At 36.6% G+C, this 19584-nt stretch overlaps 3 protein-coding genes across 5 annotated transcripts in view; 1 reads left to right on the top strand and 2 right to left on the bottom strand.

The window, feature by feature from the left end:
• Positions 4665–6240, bottom strand: LOC109231088 (protein CHLORORESPIRATORY REDUCTION 7, chloroplastic). The gene is made up of 3 exons (XM_019396637.1): positions 5955–6240; positions 5670–5803; positions 4665–5108 (listed from the first exon to the last, which is right to left on the bottom strand). Exons 1-3 carry the CDS (start codon positions 5995–5997, stop codon positions 4824–4826), a joined length of 462 nt encoding a protein of 153 aa, XP_019252182.1. The 5' UTR covers positions 5998–6240; the 3' UTR covers positions 4665–4823.
• LOC109231089 (probable sugar phosphate/phosphate translocator At3g17430) lies at positions 7263–16897 on the bottom strand. Of its 3 annotated transcripts, none has more exons than XM_019396638.1 (10): positions 16520–16897; positions 15402–15701; positions 14216–14323; positions 12931–12962; positions 12801–12851; positions 10874–10935; positions 10519–10780; positions 8645–8910; positions 8434–8528; positions 7263–7755 (listed from the first exon to the last, which is right to left on the bottom strand). In XM_019396638.1, exons 2-10 carry the CDS (start codon positions 15486–15488, stop codon positions 7585–7587), a joined length of 1134 nt encoding a protein of 377 aa, XP_019252183.1. In that variant the 5' UTR covers positions 15489–15701; positions 16520–16897; the 3' UTR covers positions 7263–7584. The 3 variants fall into 3 exon arrangements, with proteins under 3 accessions (XP_019252183.1, XP_019252185.1, XP_019252184.1); XM_019396640.1 differs by lacking the exon at positions 16520–16897 and adding an exon at positions 16455–16513; XM_019396639.1 differs by lacking the exon at positions 16520–16897 and adding an exon at positions 16132–16344.
• Positions 16728–19584, top strand: part of LOC109231090 — a 14038-nt gene continuing 11181 nt past the window's right edge. Inside the window, exon 1 of the mRNA XM_019396642.1 lies at positions 16728–16839. Within this exon, the coding sequence (XP_019252187.1) occupies positions 16744–16839 (96 nt within the window). The 5' untranslated portion in view covers positions 16728–16743. The remainder of the gene's footprint in view (positions 16840–19584) is intronic.

A 19584-nucleotide genomic window follows, 5' to 3' on the forward strand; every position in this document is an offset into this window, starting at 1 on the left:
AGACTCAAAAGGGAACAACAAGGCACAGCTCTGTAGGTCTCAACTCGCTAATGGATGGTGATGACATCACTGCACTTTGGAGAGCTAAAGGATCTCAGATGCAGAAACCTAGAAGGAATTTCAATGTAATATGTGATTTCTGTAAAATGAAAGGACATAGCAAGGAAAATTGCTACCAGTTGGTTGGATATCCGCCAGATTTTAAGGGCAAAAGAAAGCCAGTGGCTAACTCTGCACACTTTGGTAATTCTGCACAACTAGGAAGTCATGGTCAGCAACAGGGAATGGGAAATAACTCAGTAAATGCTCACACTAGCTATGGAGTTACACAATCCTTAGGTCCAAATACTTATTGTACTAATGCAGGCTTCACAGGATCACCAGGATGCTTTGCAGGTGCAGAGAAAGATGAAAAAATAAGCATGCAAATGCCAATGCCATTTACTGCAGAACAGTATGATCAAATCCTAAAGATGCTACAAAAGGACAGCTCACAAGAATCAACAGTGAATGCAGCTAATGCAGCAGGTATAACTGACTCTCCAATACTTGCAAATGCAGTCACTGTAGGTCATTCAACTGATAGTAAAGCAAAGGATGATAAGTGGATTGTAGATACAGGTGCAACAGACCATATGGTGTCCAGTAATGAAATGATCTTCAAGCCTAAAGAAAACTCTAGAAGTATAGGAGGAAGGGTTCATCTACTAAATGGAGATAGCTTGGCCATATCTTGTGTAGGAAGCTCAGAATTAGATCAAGGGATTATATCAAATGTGCTTTGCATACCAGGCTTTAAATACAATTTACTGTCAGTATCAAAACTGACTAGGGAGCTAAATTGCTGCATGCAATTCTATCCTGATTTTTGCCTCATGCAGGACCTTCACACTGGGAAGGTGAAGGGGATTGGTAGAAGGAATGGAGATCTATACTATTGGCCTCACAGTGATAGAGACAGGATTCAAGCATCAGCAGTACTATGTGTGAACAATGAAGAAGAGCTATGGCATAGAAGACTTGGGCACATTCCACATAAGATAAGTGTAATAGATTACATAGCTACAATGTTTGTGTTATTTGCCCTTTGGCAAAACAGACAAGGCTTCCTAGTGCAATTAATAGTGCAATTAAGGTGTTTAGAACAGATAATGGAACAGAATTCTTTAATTCTCATTGTGCAGATATGTTTAGACATACAGGTGTGATTCATCAAAGCTCCTGTGTCTACACACCCCAGCAGAATGGAGTGGTAGAAAGGAAACACAGGCAGATTCTTGAAGTTGCAAGGGCCATCAGGTTTCAGGGAAGTATTCCACTGAAATTCTGGGGTATTTGTGTGCAGAATGCAGTATACTTGATCAATAGGATACCATCCACAACATTGGCAGGTAAATAACCTTTTGAAATGTTCTAGGTCGACCACCTAAACTACAACACCTGAGAGTTCTGGGCAGTCTTTGCTATGCTACTGCCACTGATAGAGGTGATAAGTTTAGAGCTAGGGCAGAACCAGCAGTGCATATGGGATATTCATCCACTCAAAAGGGTTACAGGTTATATAGCCTTACTAACAAACATTTCTTTGTTAGCAGGGATTTCTCCTTCAAGGAGTACATTTTTCCTTTTCAGACCACAACTTCAACATGCAGGAGGAGTACTAGTGGGCAATTCATTGATACAGATGATGCCTTTCTTATTGACACAGCTGATTCAGAGGCTCTTCCTGACTCAGCAGTAGCATCATCAACTTCCCCTGAGGCATCACCAGCTCCCAATCATGTGATACCAGCTTCAGCAGATCTGGTACAGCCTCACATTCCTACAGCAGTTCCTACAACAGTAGTGACACATCCAAGTATGGGTTCATTGAATGCTTTGCCAGAAGAGGGACTTCGAAAGTCTACTAGGACTTCTAGGCCGCCAGGATGGCTCAATGACTTTGTTCATGGGATTCCACAGGCTGGATCTTCTACTGCCTTGAGTTCCAGCTATCCAATATCAGCCTATATGTCATATGCCTCTTTGTATTATCCTTACTTCAAATCTCTCTGTTCTTTTACTGTTGTTATGGAACCTGCTACCTATACTGATGCTCTTCGAGATCCCAAATGGATTGCTGCATGGATGCTAAGCTGAAGGCTCTTCAGGACAATCACACTTGGGAACTAGTTCCTTGGCCACCTGCCAAGAGAGCCATAGGGTGTAAATGGGTGTATAAGGTGAAATACAATGCCAAAGGTGAAGTGGAGAGATACAAAGCTCGCTTAGTGGCAAACGGATACACTTAGCAGGAAGGTCTTGACTATCAAGAGACTTTCTCCCCTGTGGTGAAAATAGTTACGGTGAGAATTGTTCTGTCCTTGGCAGTTATGCATGGATGGAAGCTGTATCAGATGGATGTCTTCAATGCTTTTCTCCAAGGTGATCTGCAAGAAGAAGTATATATAACTCCTCCTCCTGATCTTCTAGGTGAGGGGGAGCCTCCTAGAGTTTGCAGGCTTCAGAAATCCTTGTATGGGCTCAAGCAGGCTTCTAGGCAATGGAACCTGAAGCTTAGTGAAGCTCTTTCTTCATCAGGCTTTGTGCAAAGTCATCATGACTATTCCCTCTTCAGTAAAAGGTCCAATTCTGGCTTGGTTCTAATCCTTATCTATGTAGATGATCTCTTGATTACTGGTTCTTCTCCTCAGTTGATACAGGATGCCAAATCCGTCCTACAGGATCACTTCAAGATCAAGGACCTGGGGGAGATGAGATATTTCCTTGGTCTTGAAGTTGCTAGGAGCAAACAAGGCATTTTGGTTTGTCAAAGGAAGTTCACACTTGATCTCATTGCTACACTTGGCCTTGCAGGTTCTAAACCAGCCTGCACACCTCTAGACGCAAGCCATAAACTCACCAGTGCTGAGTATGATCATGCTAATGCTCATGCAGCTGTGGCTGTTGATGAGTTACTCAGTAATCCAAGCAGCTATCAGAAATTGGTTGGAAAGTTGTTATATCTCACTATGATAAGGCCAGACATCACCTATGCTGTCCAAAATCTGAGCCAGTTCATGCATAAGCCAAAGAAGTCACATTGGGAAGGAGCAATAAGAGTAGTAAGGTATCTTAAGAATGCTCCAGGGCTGGGGATTCTGCTTTCATCTCAGTATTCTAATCAGCTCACAGTGTATTGTGATGCAGATTGGGCTACTTGTCCAATGACTAGAAGGTCGGTGAGTGGATTTGTGGTAAAATTAGGAGATTCTCTTATCTCCTGGAAGTCCAAGAAACAAAATACAGTATCAAGAAGTTCTGCGGAAGCTGAATATAGGAGCATGGCCAATGCCATAACAGAGGTAGTTTGGTTGACAGGGTTGTTTAAGGAGCTGAATGTTGAGCTAAAACTTCCAATAAGGCTCTACTGTGACAGCAAGGCAGCTATACAAATTGCTGCAAATCCCATCTACCATGAAAGAACAAAACACATCGAGATCGACTATCATTTTGTTCGAGAAAAAATTCAGCAGGGCCTAATACAAACTACACATGTTTCTACAGACTTACAGATTGCAGATGTGTTGACAAAAGGATTGGGGAAGGCACAACATGAGTTCCTGCTATCCAAGCTGGGAGTGTTCAATTTGTTCACACTGCACAGTTTGAGGGGAGTATTACGAATATAGATATAGGTGCAGTAGTTAAATAGTTGTGATGTATAAGGGTATTTAAGTAAATAGTGAGTTAGTCAGTTTTAGGCGGTTAATACAGTATTTGTACACTGTATTGTAGCTTTACTTCTTCAGTTTTCAATAGAATAGTTTTCTTCCTCCTCTCAAATATCTTCTCTCTGCGACTGAGCTCAGATTAAGCTTAATAATGGCGGTCTTCGACACCAACCTCATTAAGTTTAACTTTATAAATTTTCTATATGCTTTTGTTCTAATCAAAAGTGATCTATTTTAATGTACTAAATATTTATTTTTTCAAAGCACAAGTGAAAAACAAATACCACTATCTTTTAAGGAATTTTTCTCTTACAAAGTGGACGTTACCGAACCTAGTAAGATAATTAGCATACATTAAGTTGACTTTTACATAAGATATCCCATTAAGAATTGGTTCTTGTCGCAGTTTAAATGTACCTAGCTAGGTCTAAAGCGAGGATGTATATATATATGGGGGTCGTTTGTAGAGTGTATAAAATAGTAATGAATAAAGTGTATTAGTAATGCGGGTATTAGTAATGCGAGTATTAGTTATGCTGGTATTAGTTATGCTAGATTATTTCTTACGACTGTTTGGTGTAGTGTATTAAAAATAATATGCATTGTATAATTTTTATTATAAATTATTTATTTACAAATCTGTCCTTCACATTCTTTAGCTTTGAGGGACTTCAAGGGTAATTTTATCTTTAACCATGCTTATGCGTGTATTAATAGTCTTAGTATTGCTAATTTCATAGTTTGCTATATATGTATTATTTATACATAGGATAGTACCAAATAGAGTGTATATGACTAATACATAGATTGAAAAAGTGTATCAAACAAAGGATTAAAGCTAATACGTCCTACCAAACGAACCCATATAGTTCAATTCAAAAGTAGTGAGTATACCTAATCTACTATCCATAACGTACATCCGTCCAGGAATATAAGCACTAGAACACATGATGATGACTAAATTATTACTATAGATTTTGTAAATAATTAAGTGGATAGAATGAGACGAGAGAATTAGTAATATGTTTTAATAGATAGAAACAACTAATTACATTCTAATCCGACAAGTAATGACAGGAAGCAGCAGTAGCTTAGGCTTGATTTTAGTCACTATTCCATGTCTTGTTGCAAACGAACTTCGTACCACTGAATGGAACCCACATCTCCATCAATTTCAAGCTCACAAACAGATTTTACTAGGTATTGAACTGCATCATCAATTTCTTCAAATCTTGCAAGATCCTTTGGTAACTCATTGCCTGGCCAATTTTCTAGCCAACCTTTTAACCTCTCCCTTAATTCTTCCTCACTTACAAACTCCTCGGACTTACCAGGTTCCATTAGCACATAAGTCTCTGTCTGTATGTTTGCTCTTCTCCTTCTTGTAGCCAATGTCTGAATTAGTTTAGACACAAAAACAGTAGAATTTTCAGTTGGAATTATAATTCAAACTGAATACTCCCTCCTGTCCATGTTAAAATTGTCCTGCCAAACTAAATTTGTTCCGAAATATTTGATTTTTTAGAACAACAAGAAGTGCTTGTTTTTTTTGTTGTTGTTGTTGTTGTGTTTGTGTGTTGAATTCACCCTTAATCCTCGATCATAAAAGTGTTAATTAAGTGATACGTTTAAAAAAGAAGTTAAAGGGTGGTTTAGACAAAAAATATTATAACTAAGGCATTCAAATATCTTTCTTAAGAGTTGTGCTGAAATCTTGAAAGACAGATAATACGGATCGAAACGAATATATATACTAAAAATAAGCTCGTGTGGAAAAAAACAAATGTCTTCCTTAATAAGAACCGTGTAAAAATCTTAAAAATAGATAGCATGGACTAGAGAGGTATGTACTAAAAAGAACTCTTGTGAGGAATTAGAAATTAATAAACAAGTTGCATTGGGGTATGTACCAAGTTCTCCAATCGATTTCATATACAACGAGGAAGACAAAGATACCTTTGTTGCATTGAGGTGACTGCTTCGAAAAGTTACACTGCGGAAAAATAAGGAATTAAACGGCTGAAAAAAAGGTTGCTGCCACCTTCTATGTAAAAATGGAAGTTGATTTTGAAGTCTCGTTGTCTCAATCCCTGCCATAAAAGTAAAGCAATCAAAATATTTTGTGTTCCACCATTAATAACGCAGAAAAGAGGTGATGTGTCACTGTGTAGCTACGTAAAAACAGGAAGAGGAATGAGACCGAACCCAAAGAAAGTGTAAGGTTTCGAGTGGGATACGTACCAATACAATTGTTCGTTTTATTGCACCACAAATGTGTCTCCATTGGAAAAGAAGCTTCTGCTTTTTCTACCGCAGTGAGTTGCAGCAATGATGTATAATAGACAAATTAAACAACATGAGTAGTTAAGCACATATCAAAAATAGTTGCATTTCTTAGACTTTGGCGATGAGTATGGTGGTGGATAAGATGATGGTTTTCAGCCTCATCTATATTCATACTGTTCCTGTATTTTCCCAACCAGTGTAGTGTACAGGCTTGGGAAATTTTGGGCCTAGCATTTCTCCAGGAATATAGCCCACAAACATTTGAAGCTAGAACTGGACAGTGAAGTATACAGAAAAATATCGAGTTGACGCTGACAACAAAAGATTATTTGAAGTTGAAGTCAAAAAGAGTTATGAAAGTTGTAATTATATTTGGACAGTTATATTATTTTCTGAAAAGAAATTTTGCAACAACAACAACTACAACAAACCCAGTATTATCTCACGAGTGTGGTCTGAAAAGAGTAGTGTGTGTGCAAACCTTACCCTTACCTTGAGAAGTTAGAGAGGTTATTTCCGATAGACCCTCGGCTCAAGATAAAAAAGAAGTCCGCAAAAGTTAAAATTTGTAAATGGAACTTGGGAAAAAAGTTGTTTGAAGTTGAAATACGCTCCAAATAACTAGTTCAATTAACATAATTATGTCAACGTGAAGTTCAAATTCTTTCCCAAAATAAACAAACCTCAACTTGTAAATGAAGTAATGATTATTTATTTGCAAGTAAAGTTGTTGAAAAAACGAGCTCTAAATCTGCTGATGTAAAATTTCACCGTCCACGTTGTTCTTTTGTGATGACGGTTAACTTTCAAGGACACTTACAATAAAAAGCAAAAACAGAATATTTGGGTCAGATTTAATTCGGTTGGGTTGTTTAAAATTTAGTTACAGTCAAATTCAATTCGGAATAATCAGATATTGACATATTGTAACAAAAATTGGTTCTATTCAACTCAACTAGTGCCACGGGGAGTGCGAAGGAACACCGAGCTAGAGAACGACGGGGTATTGCATCTATCGACAGGCATGACCAATACGAGCCAACTAAAATGAAAGGGAAAATCAAACTGAAAATTGATTTTTTAAGAAACAATAGAGACAGAAAAGAAAAAGTAGAACACGAATTAGTAGAAATTTAGGATAGACCAAAATAATTACTACTAAAATTCAAAACGAAGACAAGAGGCCTTTTCTCAAACCAGCCACTTAGTGGCTGTCTTCTATGACAGTAACAATTTTGGGTGAACGATGATATTTATCTCTAATGACAGTAACATATTTTCAGCCGAAACACTTTCGAAATCAAGATTGCCAAGGCACGACGAAATTGCATGTATGATGATAATATGGATATGTGAGTGCTATGTAATAAAAGAATAATAGTTCTTGAATGTCAATAGCCCTAAAATATTACAACACATGACCTTATAGGGGTTGATAGCACTAGGCATTTTGCAAAGAAATGCAACTTTTAGCAAAATGGTGGAGGCTGTATACACAAGACCTGCTCTCTTCAATCTTGCTTGATCTATAACTCTAGTAACTGAAACTGCACCAAAAATTGACATTTCGAGGAACTAATAGTGCTTACGTTGAGAGGTTACTTCGCCCGAGATGAGAGATCCTTGTTGATGGTATGAAGGGAGCTTCCTCATCCACTGTTGAATCTGAAGAACCATTGTTTGTACTTCTTCCCCCAAGAATAGTATTATCATCTGGCAAGTGCAGATCAGATGACTTCTTCTCCATCTTAAGCTCCTGTAAAAGGCAAAATGCAGGCAAGGTGAACTTTTAACTGAGTTAACAATACGACAACCATCCCAAGGAAAATCATATGAAAGACAATCTTTCATGATTTACAAAGACATTAACCTTCACAGCCAATTAAGCAATTATGTCTCTTTCTTTTTACCTGCACTCACCTCGACTATTCCACTGGTCCATCAAGGCTTAGGCAGATTTGAAGAAATCTTCACCCATTGAACGCTAGAGCACACTTAGATGCATGTGACTTAATAAGTTATATTCCTTTTCAGTTTTATTTTTTGACTATGACGAGCACAAAGCAAATTAGATTACTTATAATAGTACGGGACAAAAATTGGATAGGCAGAAGATGTAAAATATGCTAATTCATTGCTTACATTAAGTGTTTATAAGAATCTGTTGCTTATGAAAATTTAAATGTAGCTTTTCTCTAAGCAAACTCTATAGCTTAAACATATTATTATGATAACTGTTTTGTATTTTGAATTTGATGATTATAACAAGAAACACCAGCTCTCCAAGAAACAAAAAGAAGCATGCAAATACACTTATGATCCTCTTGGGAAATTTGGAAACACCCAGTAAAACAATGAACAAAAAAGTTGTAATATAAAAACTGAAAAAGAAGGAATAGTCTGGAAGTCATTCTTGAGAGTCATGAAATCTGACCTTAGCTGTTCGGTCTATAATACTATCTACAGGAAGCTGGGATGCTCGAACGTCCTTGATTTTCAAGTAGTTATACATCACGACACCACATAATGCTAAAACAAAAACAAAAAAAATCATCAATATGCCATTCTTTTTCTTTCCTTTTAATAAGTATCAATATGTTGTTTCTTAGCATAAAGTTCCCACAAATAAGGAATATTAAGCTTACCTACTGCATAGCCTGTAATGTTAAGTGTGGTTATCGTCGACTCTGGAAAAATTAAAGTTGAAAGAGCAATTAATATCCAATCCTTCAGCACACCAGCCACTCGAATGGTTACAGCACCAGTTCTACCAATCACCAAGAAAATTGAGAAATTCAAAGCAAGTGCACATAGTGCATTCGAAAAGAAAATCCAAAAATTGAATTGAATCTGTGAGACTTCCATTTCAGGCTTCTCCAGAAGATACCATGGGACGAAAAGAAAGATGAAGCTGCATATTAAAACAAAAATTGATAAGTACCTCAAGAAACAGGAAAATATCACATACATGAGACTCTACACAACAGAAGAATGACAATTAATTTACAAAGATTACTCTCAACCATGCACACACACAGAGAGTTTGCCTTTGAAGCCAGTAGTTTATCGAAGCTACACCTCACTTTGGAGGAAATGTAGGCAAATATGTAAAACAGTCATTGCATCCTGCATGTCAGAGGATATAGACATGCATACCCCTTCTATATCTATGTACCAAGAAACCATTCATACAATTGCTAAAATGATTTTCCACAAAAGAACTAGCAAGTATATACCCATATTGTCATCAACTGCACATTTTTTGACTTCATCAAAGCCAAGACATAGGCATGGCATGCAGGAAAGATATATACACAGGACTACATCTTAACCGGAAATTTAAAGATAACATCTCTTGTTTCTTAGAAGTATACTAAACAAGCAACAGTGTAAGAAAAATAACCTTATTGTAATTTGCAAGCCTATCCATCACAAACGATGCAGTTCTAAAGTAAATACAGCAACTGGAAACCATATCCTTCTAAAATAAATCAAGAGAATATTAGCTGCAATATTTTATCATAAAATATGTCCTTTATGTACAATCTCATGTTAGATAATGCAAATACAAAAGCAGAATAGTAAAGTTAGGAGGACTACAATGTAGAGTGCCATGGTCTCCCAGAAGCAGCATGCACACATGCTGTTAGGACCAGAGACATCTGTGGAACTTTGTTTTAACTTTTACCTCGTTTAGCACAGGTAGAACGGGTGTTCATGAACACGTAAATGTACTTTGTCAACACAGCAGCAAAGTTAATCATAATATACTTCAATTTTCTATACACCGTGTACTACCAACCATAATGGAAGACCTTTCAACTTTAGTTACAACTGTTTATGCAATTCGTGACAAATGAATAATCCAATACAACTTTGAAGTTTCAACATCTTCTGTATATCTGATCTTATTGCAGACCTAAAAAATAAGTAATACTCCCTCCTTCTCATTTTACGTGAACCTGTTTGACTGGACAAGGGGTTTAAGAAAGAAAGACTTTTCACAACTTGTAGCAACATGCTATCAATTCGTGTGGCTATTAAATCAGGTCATTAAGGGTAAAATGGAAAATTAAAGTTAAATTGTTTCCAAACATCGAAAGATGTCATTCTTTTTGGAATAGACTAAAAAGAAAATAGTGCCACATAAAATGGAATAGAGGGAGTAATGTATAGAAGTACCCCTTCTCTAACACCTAAAGCTTATATAGATAATGTGATACACACATTTCAACAGATTTTAGGTGCATTAAGATGATATTAATGTATCAGAGTTACTGTAGGCGGAAGCAATCAAAAGGAAAAGTTGCTCTAACCCTTTTAAAAGGTCACCAAATCTAAGAAACAGTTTCCTACTCCTCCTATCCTTTCCCCCCTTATTCCTAGGGTGTGGTAAGCAAGGGTAAGGCTTGGAATCACTGAGCAAAATTCTAATTGGAATCATATAGACCTGAACAAAAACACCAGTTTCAACAAATGAGAACAGATAAGTCAACCTTACAAGACTAAAGAAAAATACCTGCATGGAGCTATGTAATATAAACTGGTGATAGGATTGAGAGTTAATCCCTTCTTCTGAAGAAGAACTTGAGTTAACACCAGCCTAAGAGCCTCAGCAAATATCCCAGTCACCTGGTAAACTGTACCCACTATGTTGAAGTGAATTTCCCCATAGGAGGATATTACAACACCAACACTGACCAACAACATGTTCAAGAATACATCGCATCTTAGTTTGTCGGTTCCACAAATAACAGCCATGACAAAGGTGGCCACCGGCACTGTCATTTCAATATAGAAAAAGCTACAGCCATTCAGTAGATTCCCAAGCACAGGAATTCACAACTAGAAAAGAGTGAAGTATATGGACATACTCAGAGCTTTGAGCATCTGGATGAAGGCCACAGAAATGAATAGATAAGCAGTGTTGCCAAACCTGCAAGCACAACATATGCTTTTTTCAGAGACAAAAAATTCGGACATCAGAGCCTCAACTCACTAGCTACGACAGAAACTGTATGCAAATAAAATTCTCCATGAGAAATTAAGAACCTAGCAGTGTTGTCAAAGGCTCATTTAAGGCGCGCTTAAGCCTTGAAGCTCAGAAAAGCTCGGGGAGGGCGCTTCTCCTTGCTTAACCTGCGCTTTAGCGTAGGCAAGGCACTTAGGCGTGCTGCGTGCACACTCATTGCCCATGAGTTCTATCTTGAATAGAGCGGTACTAAACAACAAATATAATCGGCAAATAAGTGTTTTAGTTGTTACAGAAAACGTTATGAACGAATATGTTACTTGTTTCTTAAATTAAATGTATATTTTTAATTTTTTTCCTTCGTTGCGCCTTTCTTGCTAAAGCCCGCACTTGAATTGTGCTTTTTAGAGCTTTTCGCCTTTGACAACACTGGAACCTAGGAGTGGGAGGAACAAGGAGACAAGGAAGTGAAAAATCAATTACACTGCCATGCCAAAGAACAATAGACTGCAATTGGACACAATGCCTCTTTTTTCTTTTCCTTTTTTTTCGGGGAGCAGGGTACAATTGGTATGGAGAGTGATTCGCGGGGCGGGTTAGTAACTCTCATTGTGGTGTGAGGTGGGTACAATGCCAAGCAGGGAGAATGCATACTACCCTTCCAATTGCCATCTCTACGAAGAACATAATGATCCACACATGGGGGTGTCCATTTTTATTATTATCATCCTGATTTCTGGCCTAAGTATACTTTCTCCTTTACTAAAGTACAGATACAAAAAGTGTCCAACAAAGGACCAGGAAAAGCTAAAGAATCCATCCACCAACATAAACAAGTAAAAAGGTGTAGGATAACTCTAAAGTCTGAAAATCGACTCTCACTCACTATTCACATTAACCTGAAATATGAAATGCCAACATTTCTGAAAATAGTTTTAAAAAAGAGCTAAAAGGATACCAAAAAAACAAGGACTTCTCTGTCATCAGCAAAAGAGAAAATTAAACAATAACAAGTGGGAGTAGAACCATTACATTTGTATTGATAACAATTGAGCAGATTCAGTCCTATTCTATTCTATGTTGCTCGGACTCTCCGAAAATGTTACCGGGTGCGTGTTGGATCCTCCAAATATAGTGTATTTTTGGAGGATCTGACACGGGTGCGGCATCATTTTGGAGAGTCCGCGCAACATAGATTCTATTTATAACCGTGAATTATTAATAATGAAAGCATCCAGGAGAAAGCCAGTAGACTGCAAGTCTCATATTTACTTCTAGGTCATGCTCGGCAGGTAAAGTAGCTTATCAACTTCAAGTCAAACATTCAAAATCTCACTACTTTTAATGTAGAACATCTTCTCTTGCATGTGCCCATTGTTCTTGTTTTGTGGGAAATATGAAATGGAAGCTCAATCATTGTCTAAAGGTAATGAAACGTCAATTTCAGGTTTGATAAGACAATGAGAGAAACTGATCAGCCATGTAGAGGATGGACCTGCAGATATGGAAGCTTTCATACTTAAGGGAAATCTTCAATTTATTCAGATTCTTCTAGACCTCCGTTTCCACCCAACCAACCCAAGGTAAAATAATGCTTCATCTCCGTATGGAAGATCAATGGTCAACAGTGTCAAATATTATGACAGAACACTGTTAGCTAGTACATTGTATTAAGCTCTAGATCAATATACAGAAAAAATATAAAGGAGTACGTCTAACAGGCTCCAATTTCAAAAGAATAAGTACCAACAAGTCACAAAGGATCATGAATGACAGAATCCATTAAAGAAACTAATAAATATTTTTGCTCCTCAAAGTAGAGAGCTCACCAAAGACTTGCAGCGAAGAAAGCGCTGATTGGAATAACACACGTTGCATATCTGCAAATTCAGTAATAAACGGAGAATGAGAATAAAGATAAGTTTCAAAGGGAAAGCAGTTCAAATCTGCAAATCTCACATTTCAAGAGTCATCTTGACAGGTGCTACAACCTGCAAAAGATAATCAGGAATTAAGAGGGAAAGCTAGGTGACCCGTAATACGAGAATCAAAGCACTAAGATCAGGCATGGTAAATTAATTTTCCAATATAGACAAAGTAAAAATAAAAACCAAATTCAGAAGCTAAAGACGACCAAACGCCCATAAAACCTTTTACACAAACAGAGACTTAACAAGTTCTCCAAGGAAGTTCATTTGCATGGCCACAACCACTATCCTCAGTCCCCAGGGAAGTGGAAAAAGTGGAAAAAGTTTCACCAGCACAGTACATTTCTCAATTAGCAAGTTTTCGCACAAAGATTGATCAACAACAATATTAAAGAACCCAAGGAATTGTGATAAAGGGTGAGTCTCAAAATAAACGAATAAGCTCTCATATGAATCTAACATTTTAAATTAACATACAACACTAAACTCTAATCACATATGAGGTGCTTAATTTTGTTTGCTAAAAACTAACATGTATAAGAGTTAGAATTACAAGACTGCTAAAGAAGAGTAAAAGAATTGCTAGGCCATAGACATACCTATCCCTTCCAGATCCCTAAAAATATTTCAATGGAAAACCCTTTTTCTACTAGTCAAAGTATTGTAACAAGCTGCCGATGAAAATTCAGAACCTTCTAATCAGAAAGTACTAGGCAAGGCACTTCTATCCTTGCAAGACAATGCAAACGCCTTAAAGAGATAGGTGGAATGCTTAACCTTGATCGTCGATCTGATAACTGCTCGACACAAATATCAGTCGTTGAAAGACAAGAAACAGTTGAAGAAGAAGTGGAAAAAATAAGAGCAAGGGGGGAGAGAATTTTGCGCCGCTATGGGTGAAGTTTGATGGGACAAGATAGATTTATTGTTGAATGTGAAACCAATGAATAAACTGAACTTAGGCAGCACTATCGTCGTGGTGCATTTACATACACAATAATATCGACAACAACAAATAGGAACAAAATATGTATGTGACAAAATCTGAAGAAAATCCTAGGCCTTTTAACACATAGATCATCTCAATCTCGTATAACACTAAAACCTACAGAAAGCAACCTGTTTGAAATGTAATGCATAACTATCTCAGAAAAGCAAGCAGTTCTACAATAATGTCATCAATAACTAGAGTAGCCAGAAGCCATTATCCAGAAGAGCAGAGATGACAAAAAGTACTAGAAAAATGTCACTGTAATTCAGTAATTCGTAATTTTTTCTCAAAGAAAGAAAAATTCAGTAATTCGTAATTGTCATACCTTGAACACACGGATAAGAATGAAAGCTACTAAGCCTGAAAAGCCCATATGTATCATGGTAAGTGTAATTGGAAATGGGAAATTGAAATATTTTGGTGAAAGTACCCACTGCAAAAGACATAAAACAAAAGACAAAAGAAGAATCATGAGGTGGCACTGAATATATTGGAAAGTAAAAGAATCTACACCTACGTCATTGAGTAATTGTATCGAACAGAAACTTCTCCCTTAACTTATGATGAACAAATACAGACTGACAAAAAACAGAACACCCCCCCCCCCCCCCAAAAAAAAAAAAACCAATGCCACTTTGTTTTGAGCTACGGTGGTGGAGTAAAAGGGAAGACACATACAAGTCACTCATTGTGATGCGTTTTGAACAAATGATGTTTATAAGAAGTGCCCTGCTGTGTGCTCACTCCCTTAATGCATGATGTTGGAAAAGTCAAGACAATGTTATGCAGCAAGGGCGTAGTGGAGCAAGAAAGTGGTATTCTTGAACACGTTCCTTATTCTAGAGGATCAATATAGCTTCATAATTTATACTTCACACACAAGCATTAAATACTAACAGTTAAAAGAAGAATTGTGTATCTTTTAATGCCAAATGGGTCCAAATCTAGATCAACACTACTTCGCGTCCACATCATTGGATTCATATCTCCCTCATCATTTGTTTATTTCTTCCTGATTCCTTAAATGCCTCGTGTCTGCACTGACAGCGGTCTCAAAATATTTCCCAAATGAAAAACATTGGTTCTCTCATAAAGAATTGTTCTACCCTTCATGTTGTTTGGTTTAATTGGATGGAAAGTAAAGAAACCTGTGTCCCTTCTCTGTTCAGTTTTGAATGGATATAAAAGTTGATTTTGGACTAGCAGCAAATATTTTGAATGTTTTACTCTCTTACTTTTTTTTGGTTGCTAATCAAATAATGTAAGTGATCCATTACATGTCCCTACTAAGTTTTCCTTGGAATCTAGTGGTAATAATGACAGCAGTTTGTCAATTAGGTGTATGTTCTCAGAGGTTGCCCGAATCACAGTTTAAATATAACGCTTTTGTGTTTCTTCCATCGATCAATTGCACTTAAGTCATAGCTGTAAACAGATTCCAACTGACAGAATAATCCATGGGTCCAATGAAGTCGAAGACAGTCATGAAATACTTGGAAAAAGGTGCATACCTTGTTATACAAAATAACTCCTGATGAAAGCAAAATATAGACAAGGAGATAAAAATATGTCAATAAAAGTTGTTTGCTGATCATCATTGTAAGTCACTTGGCAGTCCAAATGGCCTCGGCCTCTAAAAATTACAAAGAATTTCCCTCCAATAGAAAAATCAATCAAGTCGGATCCAGGAGATTTTTGCAGATAGGAGGTGAAAATTCAGTTCAACTGCTGCATTCATTCCTTAAAGATGATTTAGGATGCACCAGCCTTGTGTCTGTGTATGCCGGTATAGAAACATGGACTGGTAAAACCTGGAAAAGTATGATAAATGTGTCACACATCAATTTACTAGTTCACAAGTAATATTTGTTTCAGCGAAACAATTAAAACAACCTGATAAGTCAAAGCAAGCAGGTAAATTGAATTAGATAGACTATCACAAAAGATGAATGTAACTGCGCAATAACAATGACAATATAAATTTAAAACGACACGGAATTCCTAGAAAAGGCAAAAGACCTTGCCACTAGACACACCGGAAAACCAACTTTTAGCAGTCAATTTATAAATAACTATGCACAGTGCCTCAACGCGTGATTTGAAAAAGCTAATCTGCACCATGCAGTTAAAGGAAAAAACACCAAAGGAATGTGCTATGAAAATTTTTAGCAAACTCACATTTATGCAACTTAACTTTTACCTAATTATAGAACTAACAGAACTGAACATAATTCTAACAACCTGTAATATCTGGTAACGAAGTAAGCAAGAAATTTGCGTCCAACTTCTCAACAGTCGGATTTTCTCAACGTTGAATCAATGCAGAAACAAAAGCATATAAGCAACTCAAAAAGGTTAAAACAGTAGCAATAAAACTGGAGGAAAAGGAATATAGGAACGACAGGCAGACAAGACTAAGCATGTCAGAAAGCAACAAATAATAACAATACAAAAAGGAAACAACAAAAATAAGTTGATAACGCAAGGAACAGCAGAACGAAAAGCATAGTAACACTTTATAAAGCTGAAGGAACAAAATGATTAGCAAGTGGAGAAAAATATACATTATATGTTCTCTCTCACACACACAAACACATAGCGGAGGAAAATGAAAACTGAGAATGCTTACCAATAACGGAAACAAAGAGAAAGAGCTGAAGTCGTGAAAAGGAGTAAGATAGAGATCTGTGGACAGAGAGCGATATGCCGACAATGCTTCGCCGTTCGATCTGATTTTGGTTGATTAAATGAATCCTTGCGATTGCTTTGCCCTATCTACACGATTACGAATTCCTCCTTTTAAACTGTTACCTTAACAATTACTTACAACAAAGAGATCCAGCAAAGTTCAGAATGAGTAGTGACCTCAAGACGAAGAGGATGCACTGGATTAGGAGGAGTTTGCAAGCAACTACTAATTGGGTCCTGCAAATTAATTACTGTAAACAGGTTTTTTCTGTATTTTTACCTGTCGGTACAATTCAACCTCCAATCATATTGTATTTGTATCTTACTTAATACTCCCTCCCATTTAAAATAAGTGTCCACTTAGCCAATTGCGTACCCCTTAAAATTTATTAACTCCTAAAAAAATAAGTAATTTGACTAAACATATCCCTAGTTAAAAATTTTCTACTATATAGAAATAAGAAGTTGGTCGACCAATGACATATATGTTATTTCATAAAAATTTCATGTTTGTATTTCTTAAATGCAAAATACACGTGGATCCCATATTCCTCTAGCCACGACTCTCCTTTAAATGCACTATACATGTATTGATTAGATTATTTGTGTCGTGCAAATGCTCATTTCCAATCTTTTTCTCATTTTGGAAAATTATTAATTTTGTTTATTCAAATAGAAATTTTCATAGAGAAAATAAAATTAATTTTTAAATAATACAACAACAAAAGGAAGTATCGATATTTACAAGATATTCATATTTACCCATACTATCTTAAAGCAATTTCAAAATAAAAATTAAATAATTTTCATCTACCATATTATTTGAAGACGATTTCAAACTAAATATTTTTATATTCAAAAGTAATTTTAAAATATATAGATTGTTAAACCTCAAAAGTTAATTAACTAAATACCAACAAATAATAATTTTGATAAAATTACATGTTGGGCCCGTATACGGGCCTTTCCTCATCTAGTTATAAAAATAAAATTTATAAGACTCTCGATCATCACATGACTTGAATGAATTTTAAATGCCTAGACCAAACCATAAGTGAGCCAAACTTGATATATATACTAGATGATGTACCCGTGCGATGCACGGGCGCAATTATTGTTTTTTTTCTTTCTTCTTGTTTTCATCCTTTTTATAGCCCGTTTTGGCCAAGCTGCAAAAATCAGCTTATTTTGAGAAGTGCTTTTTTTCAAAAGTACTTTTGGTGAGAAGCAGTTTGTGTTTGGCTAATTAGTTTGAAAAGCACTTCTGAGCAGCAATTAGCCCGTTTGGCCAAGCTGCAAAAATCAGCTTATTTTGAGAAGTGCTTTTTTTCAAAAGTGTTTTTCTCAAAAGTAGTTTTGGTGAGAAGCAGTTTGTGTTTGGCTAATTAGTTTGAAAAGCACTTCTGAGCAACAATTAGTGTTTGGCCAAGCTTTAAAAAACTGCTTCTAAGTGCATTTTTCTCAAAAGTGCTTCTCAAAAAAGTGATTTTGGAGAGAAGCTACTTTTTCTGCTTCTCCAAAACTGCTTCTGCTTCTACCTGAAAAGCACACTTTTTCTTTCCAAAAGCTTGGCCAAACACCTCAATTTTTTGGCCAAAAGTGCTTTTGGCTAAAAAAAAAAAGCACTTTTGGCCAAAAAAAGCTTGGCCAAACAGGCTATTAGTCTATTATATATATGGTGACACTAACATACATAAGAAATAATAAACTTGACAACAAACAATAGTAACGGTAAAAGACCATTTGGTATTAAAGTATTTAAGTATTCTTCTTGGTTGTAATTGTTGGTATCATCTTCTGCTGAGTAAAAACTGAAAAATATTTTATTTTTACCATAAAACTTAGTGATCAACCTTTTATTTAGTTGATCAACATATTCATTTCTGCTAGCTAAGATAGCTATTTAATTTCTATCATNTGCTTCTCCAAAACTGCTTCTGCTTCTCCTCAAAAGCACTTTTTTTCCTTCCAAAAGTTTGGCCAAACACCTCAATTTTTGGCCAAAAGTTCTTTTGGCCAAAAAAAAGTACTTTTGGCCAAAAAGAAGCTTGGCCAAACAGGCTATTAATATTTCTTGGTCTATTGTTAATTNAAGAATCTTGGCCAAACAGGATATTAGTGTTTGGCTAAGCTTTAAAAAACTGCTTCTAAGTGTATTTTTCTCAAAAGTGCTTCTCAAAAAAGTGCTTTTGGAGAGAAGCTACTTTTTTCTGCTTCTCCAAAACTGCTCTGCTTCTCCTCAAAAGCACTTTTTTTTCCTTCCAAAAGCTTGGCCAAACACCTCAATTTTTGGCCAAAAGTGCTTTTGGCCAAAAAAAAGTACTTTTGGCCAAAAAGAAGCTTGGCCAAACAGGCTATAAGTATGAATCAGACGCGTTCATCGAAGTTTGAATATTTGAAAGTTCATGGAAAGGTTTCGATCATCGATTCGTAGTTTTGATATTGTTTGACGTGATTCGAGGCCTAAACTAATTTCGTATCATATTTTGTGATGTGTTGGTATGTTTGAATGGGGTCCCGGAGGCCTCGGGCTTGAAACAGATTGAAAGCGGATTGAAATTTGGATTTGAAGAGATGCTGCTATTGCTGAAAACTGGTGTCAATGCACCTGCGGAAGGAGTGGCTGCAGGTGCGGTCACGCAGGTGCGCAGGGGCCATTGCAGGTGCGAATTTCATGGAGGAGGCCAGGGGAGAGCAGGGTGCGAGGAATATTCGCACCTGCGAAGCTGCAGATGCGGAGAAGAGATCGCAGAAGCGGAAGGAGCTGGGCAAGCTGGGAGTCGCNGTAATGCATTTAATGAATATTGTGAAGGTTGAATGGAAAGTGGGGTCCATCTAAAGAATTTAATAACATATGGGCAAGTTAGTTTTGGGTTTTCATGTTATTAAGAACCCACAACTAAACCTTTGAGCCTAATATATAAACAAACAATGCACTAATATATTTAAAATGACTATTATGCCCTTGGTCAACCTCCTCTTCTCTCTTCTATATATATATATATA

The sequence above is a fragment of the Nicotiana attenuata genome, chromosome 8, assembly GCF_001879085.1.
Source record: "Nicotiana attenuata strain UT chromosome 8, NIATTr2, whole genome shotgun sequence".
Taxonomy (NCBI): Eukaryota; Viridiplantae; Streptophyta; class Magnoliopsida; order Solanales; family Solanaceae; genus Nicotiana; species Nicotiana attenuata.